Source organism: Psittacula echo, assembly GCF_963264785.1.
Source record: "Psittacula echo genome assembly, chromosome: Z".
NCBI classification, from domain to species: domain Eukaryota; kingdom Metazoa; phylum Chordata; class Aves; order Psittaciformes; family Psittacidae; genus Psittacula; species Psittacula echo.
The window spans coordinates 91,866,068-91,884,483 of record NC_137742.1 but is presented as its reverse complement, the minus strand read 5'-3'; the positions used below and the strand labels follow the sequence as shown (position 1 = coordinate 91,884,483).

General features: G+C 38.1%; 1 protein-coding gene across 2 annotated transcripts in view; it reads left to right on the top strand.

The window, feature by feature from the left end:
- Positions 1 to 18,320, top strand: part of LONP2 (lon peptidase 2, peroxisomal) — a 45,759-nt gene extending 27,439 nt beyond the window's left edge. For both annotated transcript variants that reach the window (XM_080638143.1, XM_080638142.1), the window contains exons 12-15: positions 8,471 to 8,613; positions 13,983 to 14,190; positions 15,038 to 15,228; positions 16,543 to 18,320. In XM_080638143.1, the coding sequence (XP_080494269.1) occupies positions 8,471 to 8,613; positions 13,983 to 14,190; positions 15,038 to 15,228; positions 16,543 to 16,764 (764 nt within the window). In that variant the 3' untranslated portion in view covers positions 16,765 to 18,320. The remainder of the gene's footprint in view (positions 1 to 8,470; positions 8,614 to 13,982; positions 14,191 to 15,037; positions 15,229 to 16,542) is intronic.
- The last annotated feature ends 96 nt before the right edge of the window (positions 18,321 to 18,416 follow it).

The window sequence follows — 18,416 nt, the reverse complement described above, 5'->3', positions numbered from 1 at the left end:
AAATACTGCCAATCTGTCAGAGAACAACAGTGTCCCAGGGGATACCGGAAAGCAGAAACGGCAGAGTGGCTGCTTACTTTTGCTCCAGAATACTCAGAAACTTAAAATACTGAACAGAACCCTGTTGGTTTGATGTTGTGAAAGATTCTGCAACATAGCCAGTGTGGAAAAAACCTTTAACGTTGTCTTGTGGTTTAAGACCAGACGGTAACTCAGAACCACGCAGCTGCTTGCTCACTACCCCCCCTTCTTCCTCCACCCACTCCCAGAGTCATGGGGAGAATGGGAAGACTGTAACTCCCAAGGGCTGAGATAAGAACAGTCTAGTAACTAAGGTATAACAGAAACCACTACTGCTACCACCAATACTAATAATGATAAGGGAAATAACAAGGGAAGAGAATACAACCGCTCACCACCCACCGACCGATACCCAGCCCAACCTGAGCAGCGATCTAGCCCTTCCAGATAACTACCCCCAGTTTATAGCGGACATGATGTGCTGTGGTATGGAATACCTCTTTGGTTAGTTTGGGTCAGGTGTCCTGTCTCTGCTTCCTCCCATCTTCCCCTCCTCCCTGGCATATCTCAGAAAGTACTTGGTCGAAGTAAACATTACTTAGCCACAACTAAAACCATCGGTGTTATCGGTATTGTTCCCAGGCTGTCAAAAACACAGCACTGCACCAGCTACTAAGAAGGAGAAAAATGACTGCTACTGCTGAACCCAGGACACATCTGTATGGCTAGAATAGTTCTGGACTGATACAGAAGACAAAAATAAGGAGACTCGTCTGTTCCTTTAAAATAAGGCAGCACATAGATCTGAATGGTACCCCCCTTTCTGAAAGTAAACCCTGGGGGAGGAAGTATTACTGATGCTTGTACAAACAGGGGTATTAATTAGTAGAGTATAGGGAGAGTTTTACTCATAGTAAAAGCTTTTGTAATTTGTCTCTGGAAATCTGTTTATTGATAGATTCTGCTTTACCATGCCTTTTTCTCCTGAGTCGGTATTTCCCTTCTGAAAATTAAATCTTGTTTTACCTTGTTGAGTTTTCTAAGATCATGATAACACCTGTGAAAAGTGTAATGTTGGAAGATGGAATTTGGTCTACAAACAATTAGATTCATTTCAGCTTTCTCTGAATGTTTGGCTTAAAGAAAGTCAATTCCTACTATGGCTGTGCATGTGCGAATGACTCTGCAGTTTAAAAAGTCCCATCAACATTAAAAGGAAGAGCTTTTAAGACATCTTTATTACTGCTTTCGATATATATTATGTACATCTTCTCAACCTTCTCTCCCCTGTGCTGGGGAAGTCGAACACAGTTTGTCGATTCTTCCGTGATACCTGAATTTGCTCTTGAAGCAGAATGCTGAGCTGAGCCTTTGGGCTGTGGTGGCCAGGGTTGCTAGCATCAAGCAATATCAGGTGTCTTTGTTACTGTCACTTTTTTGATAGTAATTTTGACAAGTCATGTTTTTAAAGTATTTCTTTGCACTGAAGGGTATCTATGTCTAAAGTGGGCTTAAAAGGTATAACATGGTTGCTGAATTTATAAAAACTAAGTGTCATTCTGCTGTTCAAGCCTTCTGGTAAAATAAAGGAAGAGTTTCAGAGCACAGCTCCTGATACTATAAGAAGAAACATTTTATTATTAAAGCAAAGAACAAAAAAGAACTGTATTAGACATCTCAATCCAGTGAAGGAGGTATTTACAATGTTAAAATTAGCACTGTACTTGCAACTTAGGTATTTACACTGTTAAAATTATACTCTGTTAAAATTAGTACTGGACTTGGAACTTACCAAAGCAAAGTGAAAACAGAAAGCTAAATGCTTCAAAAGGGCACATGCTGGCTTTTTTGGGTGACACACAATCTGGAGTAAACCCAGAAGAAATGAACTGTGAAGAGTTGCCTTTGTATTTCTGAAATTGAAACTTTCTATTAGAAAAAGCTGTATTAATAAAAAGGAGTCCAAGGGACAGGTGGCTCTATAGTTAAAGTTTGGCATTAAAAAGACATGTATAGAATGGTACAGTCTGCAAAATGTGTTTTCTTTTGTACCAGTAGTATGCTTTATACCCTGCTGTATTTTTAGCTGAATATGTCAGTTGTTGGGAGTGTATGAGAGTAAGACACTGTTAAAAATATTTTTATCTAGTTTTCATTCAGTCTGTTGGAAACAACGAAGTATTTAAAACAAAGCTCAGAAATAGCCCCAAGTGCTTGTGAGCCGATACAAGTAATGGGATTTGTAACCTAAATTTATTTCTTTGGAGTTTTATTTCCCCTGGATTAGTGGACATTTGTGCAGTTGTGCATAGTCATGATGAATTTTTATTTCATATAATGAATGACTTTGGAAGAATTGGTAATCAAGTTGTTGTCTCTTAGTAGTTTCATTTAGAATTATTTATTGATTTTTTTTTTTCCTGCATAAAAAGACCTATAATCTGGTTTTGCTTTACACATTTGTCAGTTACTGATGTGAGATCTATACTCTACAGTTAGTGCATTCATATATCATGAGTGGTGAGTATGAGAGAGCAACCTATAGGCTTGCGTTGTAGATTCTAACTTGCTCTAAAGCATAATTTATGTATGATTCGTAGCATATCAGGATAGTAACATGGTGCCTATTTTGTTTGTTCAGCTGAGTGCCTTCTGTCTTGTGGGTTTGTAATAGAAGTTGAAAGACATAAGGTGGTAGAACTACAACATTTCCATCATTATATTGTTTAAATCAGGTTATGAACTCAAAGTGGAGCATGTGTTTTTGAGGCTTTGTAAATATTTGGCTTTTGAAGTTGTTTGATTTGTAGGCTCTAAAAATGGAGGATACCTGCCACAGCAGAACTGGTGTTAGGAGATGTGCGGTCAAACTGCATTTAGCACCTTCCAGAACTGCATGACTGAAATACACTGGCAGCTTTATATTGCCTTTCTGGCTCCTTTGACTCCTGAGCTTTATGATGAAGTTGGCAGTGGAGGAGTGTTAGTTTGCATCAGTCGTTGAAGTTGTACAGTGAACTTCAGCAAAAGCAAATGGAGTCATTTTTCAGACCTCTCCAGGGAGTCATCCTTGTGTACAGTAACACTATCTGATATTTTACAGAAACACTGAGATTTATGAGACACTCATCTTGTTTTTGACACTAGAAGAAATTCTGGGAGTCACAAAGAGATGTGAAACTCTGCTTCCTATTTTAGTGCAACTGCTTTGAGAATACAATGCAGCAACTGTGCACTAGGGCACCATGTCAAGATGCAACAGTTGAAACTCAGAGTGAAAAATTATTTGCCTAATTCAGACTTGAAAGGAGGTTTAGGATGGGTAATATTTAATAACTACAAGTGATTAAATGAAGATTCAATCTATGTTGAAACCAAGGCTTTAAAAATACTTCAGTAACCTGTTAATACAATACAGTTTGTTCTGCTCTTTCTGAATGAAACACTTGGTTGTGAGTTTAAATGTAAGTTTGACTGAAGTGGTCAGTGTGAACTGAAACATGAAGTCTTTAGGTTCCCTTACTCAACTCAACCATGATGCATTTTATTTGCAAAACGATATGCATGACCTGGGGGAGGTGGGGGTGGTGTTTGCTTGGTTTTAGTAGTTTCAGGGCCTTAATATTGCTGGGCAAACATCACTGCTCCTGCAAAAAGTGACCTGTTCAATATTCTAGCCAAAACAGCACTTCCAGCAGCATGGGATCTCCCACAGCACTGGGAAATGAGTGTATGAAACCTGAGCAGCATAAATCCCACAGTGATATGACTGTATTAGTATGCTTACCAGCTCTTCAGACTGTAATATGTGGCTCTTTCTAAAAATTACTTGGAATGATGTTTCTGGTTTAGGCCAAAGAGACATAAATGTTATGTAAAGTTGGGTTTATATACAAACTATTTTTTTACCATGTTAATTTATCTAAAAACCCCCAAAATCTCAAAATCAAGTGCTTCATGTACATGTTGTTATTCTAGATGAGAATTGATGGAATATAATTATTTTGTGAAGACAGAAATTTTCTGATCCTATGGGGAAAAATGCACATAGCATTAAATTGAATTATACAAGTAAGTGTTAGTAGGATTAGGGTCCCAGGAAGGACTTCCTTTCCAAACAAAAAGCTTTTGGAAGTACACTTGCCAAGTATGTAGTGCATGAGATTTAGTTCGGACAAGGGAAAGTTGCTTTTATGATGTAGTTTCATGTTATCCCTGGCTTTGAGTGTGGACTGTTGTCAGTAAGGGCAATCCCATCCTGTCCTATTTAAATGTAGTTTTGTGGAGTTTGTTTGTTTGGAGGGGCAAAAAGAATTCTGGATCTGTCTATCATGTGCTGGAGCATCTGCTACTGTATCAGCTGAGAAAAAACATGCTATTTTCCCTCTAATTGCCCATAAACTTGAAACTTACTTCTTTCATGCTTATGTTCTTTCTTACACCTCTTCATTGCAATTTAGCAAAAAAATTTTAGGTTTCTGTTATATTCTGCTATCTTGGCCAGCAAGTATGGCTAGAAATCTATGTCTTTAAGACTTATATATTGCTAGTGATTAATTTCAATATGATTTATGAGGAGCTGAGAAATTGCTACATGTTGAGGAAGTTTTAGGCCCTCCCATTCACTCATTTCGATTCTATCTCTAGAAGAAAGTAGCAGTCTTAAATTCTTAAATCTTTGTGCCATGGAATTCCTTTTTAGATTAAATCTTGAATTATATATAGTTGCTCATAGCCAGTATGTTTTCTTAGCAGTCCACTTCCCAACAAATGCAGTATTTACATCCAAGACTGATTTGTTTTGGGAACTTGCAAAGGCAGATTCCTGAGGAACATTGCTGTGACCTTTGCTGAGCAGCTGCAGATTCTGCTTTAAAAATTTTACAAACATTGCTTTTTTTTTTCTTTTTTTTTTTTTGTTATTTCTGGGGTTTTTTTGGGGGGTGGGAGTTTCTTGTTTGTTTTTTGGCAGGAGAGGTGTTTGCTGGTTTGTTGTTTGGGGGTTGATGGTGGTTTGGGAGTTTTTGTTTATTCTGCCCCTCCTCAGTTTTTAGATGTTTAAACAACTCAGTACCGTGCTGCTTTGGTTGAAGCAGCAAAGCAATAGTCAATCAGCAGGTGGTTCCTCCAGTGCAGTGTGGAGCTCTGTTAAGGGCACTTCTTTGACTCTTTAGCTTATTTCTCTACCTTAACGCAAAATGTAAGATGATTGAGCTGTGTTCTTAACCAAAAGTTCTGCTCCTGGAAACTTGAATTTAATTGTCTTATTTTAGATGAGTGTGTCATTTAGCTTCTGCTATGTTTTGTGTCTGTTCATCTGGGATAGGTAGGGAACATGTATTTGTCATCATTAATGGAAATTACTTGCATCTTTATAGACTCTTTGTAGTCAGCAATTCTGTAAAGGTTGTGAATAAAAATGTTTTTTCCTCCAAAAAGTTGGTGTCTGTAATTGTATTTTGGAACATCACTCTATGCTTTTATAGGAAATTAGATAATGTCAGAATTTACATTCATATTTTTAGAAAAAGTCTGGAGTTTCCTTTTGTTACAGATTATAAAATGGGGTCTATTAATTAGATTATATAAACTCAAAGAGTTTCTGATTCTTTCAATAAGGCAGGCGGCTTCAAAATTACCTGCTGATTTGTTCATGAGAAGTCTGTCTTTCAGCGGTATACGTAGAATTAGGGAAATAAGAGCAAGCAGAAATGGAAAACGGTGTTTGTTAGATGGTGAAATCTTGGTATAGAACAAAAGCACTTGTTCTTAAACTCCGTTTTGTTGTAAGATATGAATTGTCATATCAAATTACTCTGGTTTTGAAGATCCATAGTGTTGAAATTGCAATCTGAGTTGCAAGAATAGCATGTGGGGTTATGTTTCCTAGACTTGCTAGCATTTATGTATTTGAATTTATTATGTACAGAAATAGTAATTCAACAAAAAAGACATGCTAGAACAGCAGGAGGGCCATCTGACTAAAGTAGTGTTTACAGTAAAGGAATGGGATTTGTGCATGGAGCCATGAGCTGTACAACGGAAAGATTAGTGGCTGTTGGATAATTACTGTTAGATTTGAGTTCTGAATGAAAGCTGAGTTGGGGTTATTATGGTAATAGTGATGTAGAATGTTTTCCTTGATACTGTGTGAAGGCATTAGTGAGAATTGCACTGCAGCAAAATTAACTGTAAAAAGGCCTTTATATATCACGATTAATAAAAGGATAGTTGTATCTTGTGAAGGAGACATTCATACTTCATCTACTCTTAGAATTACTTTTGCAGCACAGGACACCTCTTAATGTTATATTAAATAGCTTAAATCAGTGATTTGTGTTTTTCTGTAATTGTTTAAATTACTAGATTCAGTTACTGTGCATGCATCAATATGCAAAGGAAGAGAGTTTCTTAGTTGAAAGTAAAATGAATATGGTGCAGAAGTCTTGAAGCTCAGTATACATTCCTGCATAATGTAAACTCTTTAAATGTATCTTAGGCCTGTTTTCTTGGGGGTGGGAGGAAGTATCTTCACTGTATGTATGTGTACAATGCTTTTCTTCATGGCAGCCTCAGGGCAGGGAGGCACTGCCATAAAACTGCCACAGAACCTCAGAAACATCTGGATTGTTCCAGTATTTTTCATTTCCCTGATAAATATTTCACAAAAATATTGCTTTGGGCTTTCGAAAATGGTAATGAGCCTTTTGCATCTGGATCAGATTCTGTGGGGAAATGACTCCCTGTTTACATTCTTCTTCTGTATACAGTCACTTAAGTAAATGTGCAGTGTAGGCCTCTTACAAATGCTGTTTAAGTTCTTGAGCTTATTCATGCAAACAACCAGCTGTGTAGTCTGGTTTAAAACAATCCTGAGGCTTTGATATTTACATGGTCCCCATTATAGTTCACTTTTGTATAGAAAACACATTTGTGGAGAAAACAGAAATTTCAAGGAAATTCTGCAAGGAAACAATTGTATAGGTAAGAAATACAATCATACTATAAATGGAGGAATGAAGGAGCACACTTTTGAATCCATAAATACTGCTTTGATTATATGGTCCCTTCTTGATGATGCTTGAGCATATTGGATGAAAAATATACTTATGTGTGTGTGTGTATATATATATATATATATATATATATATACATACATATATCACTTCATGAAGTATGATTCACACCTGTAGGGATTTCTGAAAATATCTAATAATTTGATCTTTGAGGTATTTTTTGCTGCTAGTGGTTATTGGTCTGGACACCTTACCGGTAACTCATCCAACAAAGGAAAGAGCAGAGCCCTGTGTAAATATAATATTTCGAGACAAAAGCCATAGATGAAGTTGTTATATGAATATTATTTGAGGTTTTACCACTGAGCAAGGACTGTACATGCCGTGTTCTGAACTGGCTGCTGAGCAAACAAGGAATGTTGATTTCGTGAATTAAGCAAAGGCCTGGTCTAGTGAAAGATGTTCCTTTGGCTGGACTAGGTGATTTTTAAAGGTCACTTCCAACCCAAACCATTCTATATTTCTATGATTGAGTAAAGCCATAATAGTCATAACAGACAAAAATCGGATTAAAGAAGTGTGTCAGAGTATGTGCTGCACAGGCTGCAATAAAGGTGGGCTGTTCTGTGCTCAGTTAGTGGCTCTGACAGCCCAGAAGGAGGCAGCACACTGGGGCCGGGTGAGTTAGGCTTCCAGTGGAGCTGGTTTCTGCGTGATCTACAAGTAGCAAGTTTTCCTGCACCCCATCAGCTGCTGTTGAGGGTATGTGTGCAAGGACTGGGATGTGCAGCAGGGAGGCCAGAGCTGCAGTGTTTGCCACTGTGAAAGGAGATGTTATTGAATGTAATGTAGGCTAGCTGTAAGCAATGCAGCCACGTGGCAAAGCAGCGTAGGTAAATCTGGCCAAAACGCTCCTACGTAATTTGTCAGATCTTAATTACTGGTATCAGAAGTTAAGCACTGGAGTCCTTGCAGAAGGAGACCACAGACGCACTGTTGTAAATGTGTAAAAATAATTGTAGTTACTGAACTATCAGCATTTCCACATTCAGGTCCATATTCTGTATTACACATGACATTAAACATGATTATCTCCTACACATACAGTTTTTATGCACAAATCTGATGAAAAATGCAAAGTCGAAAAATGAACTTTGTGTATTTTACTGTTTGACCTTGTTTATAAGTGAGTCACATCTGTCAGTGCTCTAGATTTAACATTATCTTTGCTGAACAGTTAGAACATGTTTAATAATTGAGTTTGATGCCGTATTATCTTTAGTTTGACAAGATTTTTCTAAGATGGTTTAAGCGCACTTTCATGAATTTGCTGAGGATTTCTTTGAATATTTTATTTTTCTCTGTCACGATTTTTTTAATTCCTGCATCAAGAATTACTGCTACAAATCTTAAATCAGATTTTCTTCTCTTAGATTGCAAAGAGCATGTCACAGAAGATGCAAAATCAGAATCCATCAGTGACACAGCTGACCTGGCTCTGCCACCTGAAATGCCAATTTTAATTGATTTCCATGCTTTAAAAGACATCCTGGGGCCACCTATGTATGAAATGGAGGTAACATCCTCATATGTTTCTGCTTGGCTGCTGTTTCTGTCTAGTTTGACTAGTTGTCTATTTTATTGCTATTGACTAAGTTTATACAATACCAACTTTTTAACAAATGTATTAGTAACAGCACTGTATCTCTTTGTGTTCTAACAAGCGTGTTTTTCACCTAAAGTAGTTTTCATTTTGGTTTAATTCAGGATACATAAATAACACAATGGCATGACTTTCTGTTAGCAAAGATGCCTGCAGCAGTGCTGAAGAATGTGGTGGCGTTTTTTCAGTTTATAGCAACTTTGCTTTTCTCCGGGGGGGTGTTTGGTGGTCTTGTGAAAGAAACCCAAAAGTAGAACCCAGGAATCCTGTCTCTGAAGCAGCTGTGTTAAGGACTGTCCCACATGCCTCCTTAAAACCAGTCAGCAGTTTTGGGTATTAAAACCACTTCTGTTTTCAACAGAATTTCTCAGACATTTTTCTGTCTTTATGCAGGAGAAAAGATCAGTAGACCAGTAAGTTATAGAGAAAATAGAAATGAAGGGAAAACTTCCAAAAGAGACAAAATTCAAACTTTTAGGAACTTTCCTGTGATAATTATCTCCTAGTTGAGAGAACCAGACTCCAGTGGGATTTGAAGGACAAAAAGGGAACAAGATATGCAGGGAAAGCAGGAGAATACGAGTGATTGTTACGGAACAAGTCAGTTTTTAGACCTGAACTGAGGTTTTCTGATATGAAGATTTTATCACAGTAGAGATTCTTAATGAAGAAACATAAATGAGGAGACACATTGGAAGAAGGCATTAGTAATATATATAGAATCATAGAATCATAGAGTAGTTAGGGTTGGAAAGGACTTTAAGATCCTCTAGTTCCAACCCCCCTGCCATGGGCAGGGACACCTCACACTAAACCATGCCACCCAAGGCCTCATCCAGCCTGGCCTTGAACACCACCAAGGATGGAGCATTCACAACCTCCCTGGGCAACCCATTCCAGTGCCTCACCACCCTCACAGTATATACCCAGTAATGACTATAAGTGTATATATATATACATGTATTTATCCAGTATATAGTTTTATATATATAAAACTATACCCAGTAATAAAATTACACAAGACAGTTCAAGGCCATTTTAATTAAGAAGATAGTGTGGCTATACTTCAGCTTGATTTGGGATGACTGTAGCCATCAGATCATTTGTGATACTCCTGTGGTAATTTTTACTAGCCTATCCACTACCTGACTTTTAGAAACAATTACTGAAAAACAGCATGTGGGTTTTTTTCAGAGATAAAACATTCTTTATGAATTTTCATTTTGAAGTATGTTACATACTTCAGACATTTGGTCTTTGGAGCTAAAGCACTGCAGGATCATTTTAGTGCTTGAATTGCAGGCGCACATAAAGCCATGGTAGTAAATTGAACTTAATATTCAGTATTCAGGCAGTACTCTGATTTCTACAAATGGTGTTTAGTAGTTACATAAAGGTGTTAAAAGTAAATTGAATTTTGTAAATTTGTACAAAAACTCTGGTCAGTTGCAGTTGTACACCCAGTTCCCAGCCAAGAGTAGAATTAATTCAAATAAATATGAACTTATCACACTTCTTAAAAATTAGATTTGAGACCAAGAAATATGCTAATATGTGACTTTCCTTAGAGGTTCTTCTTAGTTTAGACATTTTCTGGAGTTGATTATTCATTTAAATTTGGTAGCGTGACTGTGTTGGCAAATAATTTCTGCTGTTTTGTCCTTTTTCTACAGGAGTAGGTAATGCAAGTAAAATTCTTACATTGTGGTTCTTAATTCCAAGTATACAAACAAATACATGAGTGCTGTGTCTTGGGGTCTTTTGCATGCACAGTTGCCATGAATATGCATATGGCCATTTCATGGATCTGCTGGCCTGTATAAGCTGAAATAAGATTGATGCTATTGACCTGTTTATCAAAGGTTTTTTAAACGTTTCTGTATTTAGAAGGCGAATTAAGTAGTGCAGAAATAGAACTAGAGATGAATCCACACAGCATCAATTCCCTGAGCAGCTCAGGGTTTATTTTCATGTGCTATTTGCTGTATTTATTAATAAGCAAATATTTTTCCATAAACTTTATGATTTTTGAATGTAAATTGCTCAGACAGCCACATAATTCCTGCTTTAATGAATTTTCCCAGCTAACCCCTTATGCCTTTGAATTTTGTCAAGTGCCCCCAAGATTCTTTCAAGCTCCTGTGTCAATGACAGGCATTCCAGCCTGGCCAGTGGTGTTCTTTCTGGCTTGTAGTCTGTGGTGTGTCTCTCTCTAGCATTTAAAGCTTCAGCTTTGACCTGCATTTTGCCATTTATAATTAGTTGAAATAAAGATACAGTGGAGGCAACTGCATGTCAGTACTTGGATGAGAGTGAGCAAATAGAACTGAAAACATGACATGACTTAATTGATCTGTTGTCCTTCAGAGAATACCTTAAAAGTAAGTGATTAGTCTTTTCAGTGCACTGCTTGTGTATCTATCTTCAGCAGAGGTCTCACAGCAGAAAGGCAGGACAGAATACTCAGCTCATATGTGTAAGATTAATTCATTTATTACAAATAAATAGTCTTATGTGCCACTTTACAGAACAAATGTAGGAATAAATCACATGGAAGAATTGTGACAGTAGGTTACAAGTGTGGGGTTTCTAACATCTCTGGAGCCTTCCTTCCCTTCTTCCTCCCTCTCAGATTACAGCCAAACTGTAGGTCTCATCTACACAAAGCTTCAAGAACAGACCGATATGTAGCTCTTTTTCCATGATCTAACAGACATGACCAGTCATTCTAATGGCATTTTTAACTGAAGCTCTTTAAAAAGTGTAAGTAAGGACTTTTTTCTAATTTAAATTCCTCTGACTTGTTCTGAGAAGAAATTATTCATTCAGAGGTGCCAGGTATGTGTGTGTGTTTAGGCATTTTCAGGGTTGTTTTCTGAGGACAGTTATCCAAACTGCCAGGGCATTTTCTAGACATATTCCTGTCAACACACATCAGTTACCATTGAGATGAAGAGGCTGCAGTGGAGGCAGTACAGTCTCTAGCAGTGCAGCAAGAGAAGTTGCTGGCTTTTGAGCCTGCCACTTAGTGCCAAGAATGATGGTTGAAAGGAGATTAGCACTTACTACACACCTGGTTTCTCTTACCAGATCTCAAGTTACTTGTGAAAATAGAAGGAGGTGTCTGCATAGTCTGGGGATAGAGGAAGGAGTTTGTACTGAGGTGAGATAACTGAAGAGTCTTTAGGACCATTTGTTTTCTGGTCTTTAGTCATGTTTGCTGTTTTCTGCCCCTGAGCTGTCAAACGGTGGAATTAGTCTGTAACTGTTTGGAATTGATACACAGTTAGAACCAGTGCTAAGACCCAAAAAACCTCAAACCAACAAACCTTCTTGACAGCTGCTTTGGGATGGGAGAGTATATGGACAGTTGCTGTTGTTCATTACACCTGAAATGTTTGAAACCATGACAGGTTGCCAAAATACATCGTCTCAAGTGTCAAGGAGAAAGATTCACAGTTGTTGGATCTCAGTGTAACCAAGATGAATTTTGTTAACCTGAGTTACTAAGTGATTACTAAGGTAATCTGACTAAGTCACTGTAACTAGTAAAATACAGGAATGAATGCAGAAACTCATGTTAACAAAAATTAAAATCCTTGATGAGGTATTTTGATACCATAGAAGTTAAATACTCTATTATGTGCCATTTTCTTAAATGCTAGGAAAAGAAACTTGTCATCTAAATTATGCTAGTAAGAGCAAATCCGCCCTGCTGTTTGATTTACAAAACTTCAGTCCCATGTACTAGTTGGGGACTTGCAGCAGCATTTCTAGTGGGCTTCCAGAGAGCATTTTAGTAGGGAACTAGAATACTTAGTAACTTCTGTCTTTGGAGCTCACTACTGGAGGTGTTTCTAACACAGCCAGCTCACAGCTGGGCCGTACAAGTCATTCTGCCTCCGAACCTAAGGTACAGGGCTGTGCAGACCTCTATGCCGATGTGTCTGCTCTTGCAGCTGGGCTGATGGTTAAAAACTGACTTCTCTGCTAACTCTGGGCAGGAAGTGAAATTAAAGCACTAAGATCACAGTGAGTTGTGCAGTGCAGAACGAGCTGATGCTAGAGAGAAAAAAAGTCTATTGTTCTGGATTTGCAAGTAATATAAAACGGGATGTTGTTAAATGTGCTTAGAAGGGACAAAAAAAATGCAGAGTTCAGAACTGGAATTCTTTTATTGTGGTTCTGTTGTGATGCTACTTTGATTTGTTTTCTATCCAAGAAATTAAACATTGAAATTCTCTAAAAGTTTACTGAAGAACTCATCCCTTTTTCAGGAATGACTCAAATTAACTTTTAATTTGGCATTTCAGTAGGAGACTAAATTATTTTAAAATGGGCCTATACTTTTATTTTATAAAGGAGTATTTGTCTTTTGCTCCGGTCACTGCCTCACACAGTAAAAATTCATTGTTTCTTTTTTGCCTTGTAATAAATACCTAACTTAGTAGCTCAGAACATGCTGAATAGCTGTATGCTCTTTTCAGCAGTGCTTCTGCATCTTGAAGCTCAAGAAAACAAAAGGACTTTCTGAATATTCTTAAAGAATCTCCGACAGAGGAAAAAAAAAAATCAAAACTTGGAACTTGTATGGAAAACATCTTACCTGTCTTCCCTTCCCCTTAATGTGGGACTCAGAGCGCTCCATTACTCTCGTCAGTAACTGGGCCTGGGCAGACCTGTAGATGAGTAGATCAGTCTGGTGTGGGTAGAGTTTGCTCAACTACTTCTAATTACTAATGGGAGTCAGCCAGATTTCCCATCCTCTTTCATTTCTAGCAGAGTCATGTTTGCATTTTTCAGAATTGTTTTTGCAATGAGCAAAATCAGTGTTATCTGATGGTAGTTTTAGCAATGTATCCACCTTGAAGGAGGCTGATAGATAACGTTTGAGAGCAAAATTGGCTTTTTCATTAGGTAACAGTCAAAGCAAACAGACCTCTAGCAGATGGACTAGGTCATATAAACATTGGCAGAATACTTGAAGTCCTTTGAAAAGAAAGATTCTCATTGAACTTTTGGGAGTGGGGAAGGTTTCAAAAACTTGATATACCCAGATGTTTGCCATTGCCTTAAGCTAAGCAGCCACATACAGCTCTGATTCTGTAATGGATGTTTACACATTAGCAGAAACACTGCTGCATTAGAAGAAAATCTGAACATTTGGATTTACCTTTTGTGCTTCAGTGGGTAAAGTTGTTTTGAAGGCAACTATCAAATTGGTTTTGTGATAGTTTTGTTAAAACTGTTCCCTAAACTGTTTCCCTTTTGTTTTCCTTCAGGTGTCTGAACGCTTAAATCAGCCAGGAGTAGCCATAGGCTTGGCTTGGACTCCCTTAGGAGGAGAGATCATGTTTGTAGAAGCCAGTCGCATGGATGGAGAAGGTCAGCTCACTTTGACTGGTCAGCTTGGAGATGTGATGAAGGAGTCGGCACATCTTGCCATCAGCTGGCTGCGCAGCAACGCCAAGAGATACCAGCTAACCAATGGTAGGTTGGGAAGAAATGACATGTGGAGATGGTGTGCATCCATCGGCTAGATAGACAAGTCTGTAGTTTTTCTCTAAAATTTAAGATATAGTTTATGCTAAATATGAGTTTTCATAGCCTAAGCTTTCATACCTTGAGAATTAGTTGGGTTTGTGTGGCAGCTGTTGAGCTGCAGTGCAGTAGGACTTCAGCCAAGACATTTTTAACTCTTGAACCTCCCAAGAGTTCTGTAAATGAGTCTAGTTGGACCATCTGCTGATTAGTCAGTAACTGGCCAGTATCTGTCACTACTTACGGAAGTTTAGACAGGTTAAAAAACTAAATGGAATTGATGCATGAAATGCTGCTGGTATTAACTGCATATACATTTTCCTCTCTAGTTTACACTATTATGTCCTACAGGTTCAGCAAGGTAAAAAGATGTAAATAAGAGATTTACTTTATAATATTGGTTAATCCTGGGTTTCTGTGAAGTGCTAGTTCTTTGGGATGGTCTCTGAAAATCGACATTTAGAGTTGGGGACATAAAACCCCCTAAAAATTCTGTGTTGGAATTGCTTGGTTTCTACATTACTCCCTACTCAGAATTTCCCAACACATGCAAATACAAAGCACATTGGTTGACTTGTTATGGTTTTCTCTGGGAATCTGGATGTAGAAAGCACATGAGTTGTCATTTTGTTTGTTTTTCTAGGGCCTCTGCAATACAGTGTTGTTTTTTCAGTCTACTGTTTGTTAAAAAAATAGTGCTGAGACTTCTAATTCTCTGGTGGGCTTTTAGAATAAAGACCGGGAACAAAATGGTTTAAGATTTTTCACATTCAAACCATTCTTTTTTTTCCTTAAGCTTCTGGAAGTTTTGATCTCCTTGACAACACTGACATCCATCTGCACTTCCCAGCTGGAGCTGTCACAAAAGATGGACCATCTGCTGGCGTTACCATAGTAACCTGTCTTGCCTCACTCTTCAGCGGGCGGCTGGTGTGTTCAGATGTAGCCATGACAGGAGAAATTACTCTAAGAGGCCTTGTTCTTCCTGTAAGCATCATTTCAGAAAACAGCCAAGTTGTATTAATTCTCTCTATTCTGGGTGTAAAATCTCGTTATAGCCATTTGCAACAATCCAGTCTCTTTTGGTGCGCTGTAAGCTGAGGGGAAGCCAGCCCACTGCACTGCCACACCATTCCTTACGGCCTTACATAGAACACTAAAGCTCCCCTTGATGATGCTTTTCGGGAAGGCACTGCAAAATGTTTAGTGAGAAAGGAAACCTGGACTTCTTAAAACTCAAGATGGACCCAGAATTGCAATTTCTAAACTGTTAATACAGAACTACCTCCAGTTTAATCTGAAAAGTTGTTTCTTAAAGCTCTTGCAGTTACTGCATGTAGGTTACTCTTGAAGCCATCCAAATGTGTGTTTTTGAAGTTGTCTTAGATTCTGTTACTTGTACATAGTTCAGTTGAATGGTTCCTGTGAAGCTTTTTCAAAGCATGAGGGTAAAGACAAGTTTTCAAAACAATACAGTTTTAGTTTTCAGTATCAAATGGAGCCGGCTACAAGTGATTAGGCAGATACAGGATTGAGTTACCTCTCATACCAAATGATGGACAAAGGAAGTGTGAAATAGTATTTATTTTGTTTCATGCAGTAAACCAGAGGTAACATGGAAAGGTATAAGACTAGAAGGATCTCTGAAACAGCATTCTGGTGGCAGTCAGACTGACACAATTGCCTGTTGGTAAAGGCTGTAGTGAAAAATAAGCATTGCATTGATGCTGCCCTGGTGCAGTTTACTCAGTTTTGCAGATAAATTGACTTTACTGTAGCAGTGACCAAATTTTGCCTACTCTTTACAGTCGGTGCAGAAATTGGTTATCTAAATACTAGACCAGGTTTCCCTTCCTTCTAAATGTTGTCTAGAATCCTGTGGCACTGCATCCTTAAGACTACTTTCCCCCTACAGCTGGTACTGCCCTTATCATAAAAGTTCTAACGTAGGTACAGGGTTTCAGTATATCCTGTGAAAAAAATGAGTTAAGGCCATGTTTCTTAAGAAATCCTGAAAACTGGTGACTCTTCCACTATTGATGCTCTGGTACCTGCATTCCCAGATTAATTTTTAATTTTCTTTCAACTGTTATAGAGAGAGTACAGTAGCACATTAACATACTCCCCTCATTAAGCATATAATGAGCTAAAACTACAGCTGCATTTTTAATTGTTTTCCTAAATGACTGGGGGAGGGAGAACCTTTCATTAAAATTTAACTCCTCGTGTGATTTGTTAACAATGATTACCTCATTAGATCAGTGTCATGGATGTTTTTATGTATGTATTTCTTCCCATTAGGTGGGGGGAATTAAAGACAAAGTCCTGGCAGCACACCGAGCTGGACTGAAGAGAATCATCATTCCTCAGAGAAATGAAAAGGATCTTGAAGAAATTGCAGTGAACATACGGCAAGATTTGACTTTTGTTATGGCAGGCTGTCTGGATGAAGTTCTTAATGCAGCTTTTGATGGAGGCTTTGCAGTTAAGCCCAGAGTTGAGCGTCTGAATAGTAAACTTTAAGAGCCAGGCCAAGATTACATCTGTATTGAGTTTCACAGAGATCAAGAGTTATCAATGTATCAAGTAGAACTATGAGCTAAACTTGATTCTTTAAATGTAGCTGTAAATGGGAATAAAAATACTACTACAGCAGTTAATCCGAAACCACATTTTACAGGCATTTTAGTAACATCAACAAAGAATCATGAAAAAAATACTCCTTTACTGATGAGATTAAAGCATGAGAAAGCTGAGGCTGCCGAGAAGGAATCCTCAGCTCATCTGGTATAGCTGTATAAAAACAGGGAATAATACAAAATTCTGTGAGCTGTAGTTAGAAAACACAAATTGCAGTAAATTCAGCTCAGCAGGAGTCAAATATACCAAAAAGTAAACTGATTTAGCCCAACAGCTCACTTATTTAGGAAATACCATTCAATACACTAAGGAGCAGCAGCAGCAGGAGAAAAATAAGGGGTTTGAAATCTAAAAAATATGCTTAAGGGATCTGAACAGAAGCAATATGGTCCAAGTTAAGTTACTAAGTCCTTTCAACCCTCACCTCTGGTTTGTGGCAAGGTCTATGCAGACATCTTTTTTCAAACTTAAATGCAGGAACCTACTCCAAAGAACTGAAATGTTCTAATTCTCATAATAGGAGGGAGAGGACACACTCAGGTTCAGGTACACGCAGTTGTACTGTCAGCACCAGGAGGTGGAGCACACTTGAAGACTATGAAAAAAGCCTGGTCACGTTTTGGAGGGACAGTGTGTTGTGTCTTTCTTACCTGACAGAAATCACTTTGAGTCTGAGGTGCCTATGTTTGGAGTTAGCCCATAAAGAGTGAATCGTTTAAACAATGCCAAGAGAACACTGGATCATCACATTGTAGTAGGTACTGCACACTGCAAGTGATGTAACAAAAATCAAGCATGTTTAAGAAAAAGCCTGTCAGTGTCCCATCCCAGCTGACAACTTTGTCTTGGCTTCCCTTGAATGTGAGTGTGGACAGGAATTTAAACTTTTTAAATGTAAGATCCTTGAGTTTTTCATTGTTTCATGCTAGGGTCAACCACAAGGGAAGCCCCATATATTACAGTCTCATCCTGCTCATTTATTCTGAAACAAACTGGAGTGTGCTCATGAAATGCAACCCGTGTCACTGACAAAAGCTATTACAGAAGCAGCCTATAGATCAAAAGTAATGATTTGTTTTGCTTTCATTTCCGTAGACAGAAAGCTGATTTACCTGGAACATAACAGCACCATAGTAATAAATTCTGTGGGTATTTCTGTACCTGATTACAAAAGATTCTACAAATGTCACCGAAGACAATCTAATAAAATTATGTTTCACTATTTTAAGAATTGTTTCAGTCATTCACTAGGCACCTTGCAAGGTTAAGAGGCAACAACCACTGAGTCTCAGAACACCTTACAAGATACTTGAACACAGAACGGACAAAGAAACTAGACAACTGGTGAAACACTACAAAGGTACATCACTAATGTACTGCTTCACCTGCTGCGACTTTAAAGCACTACTACAACCAACCAGCAAAAAATGTCAAACAGAACCCGAACATTAACATCCACATTTGACAGTAATTTTCCTTTTAAGGCTTCCCCACCCCCCCACCCCTGCCAAGGACAATGAAAAGCAATGGGAACA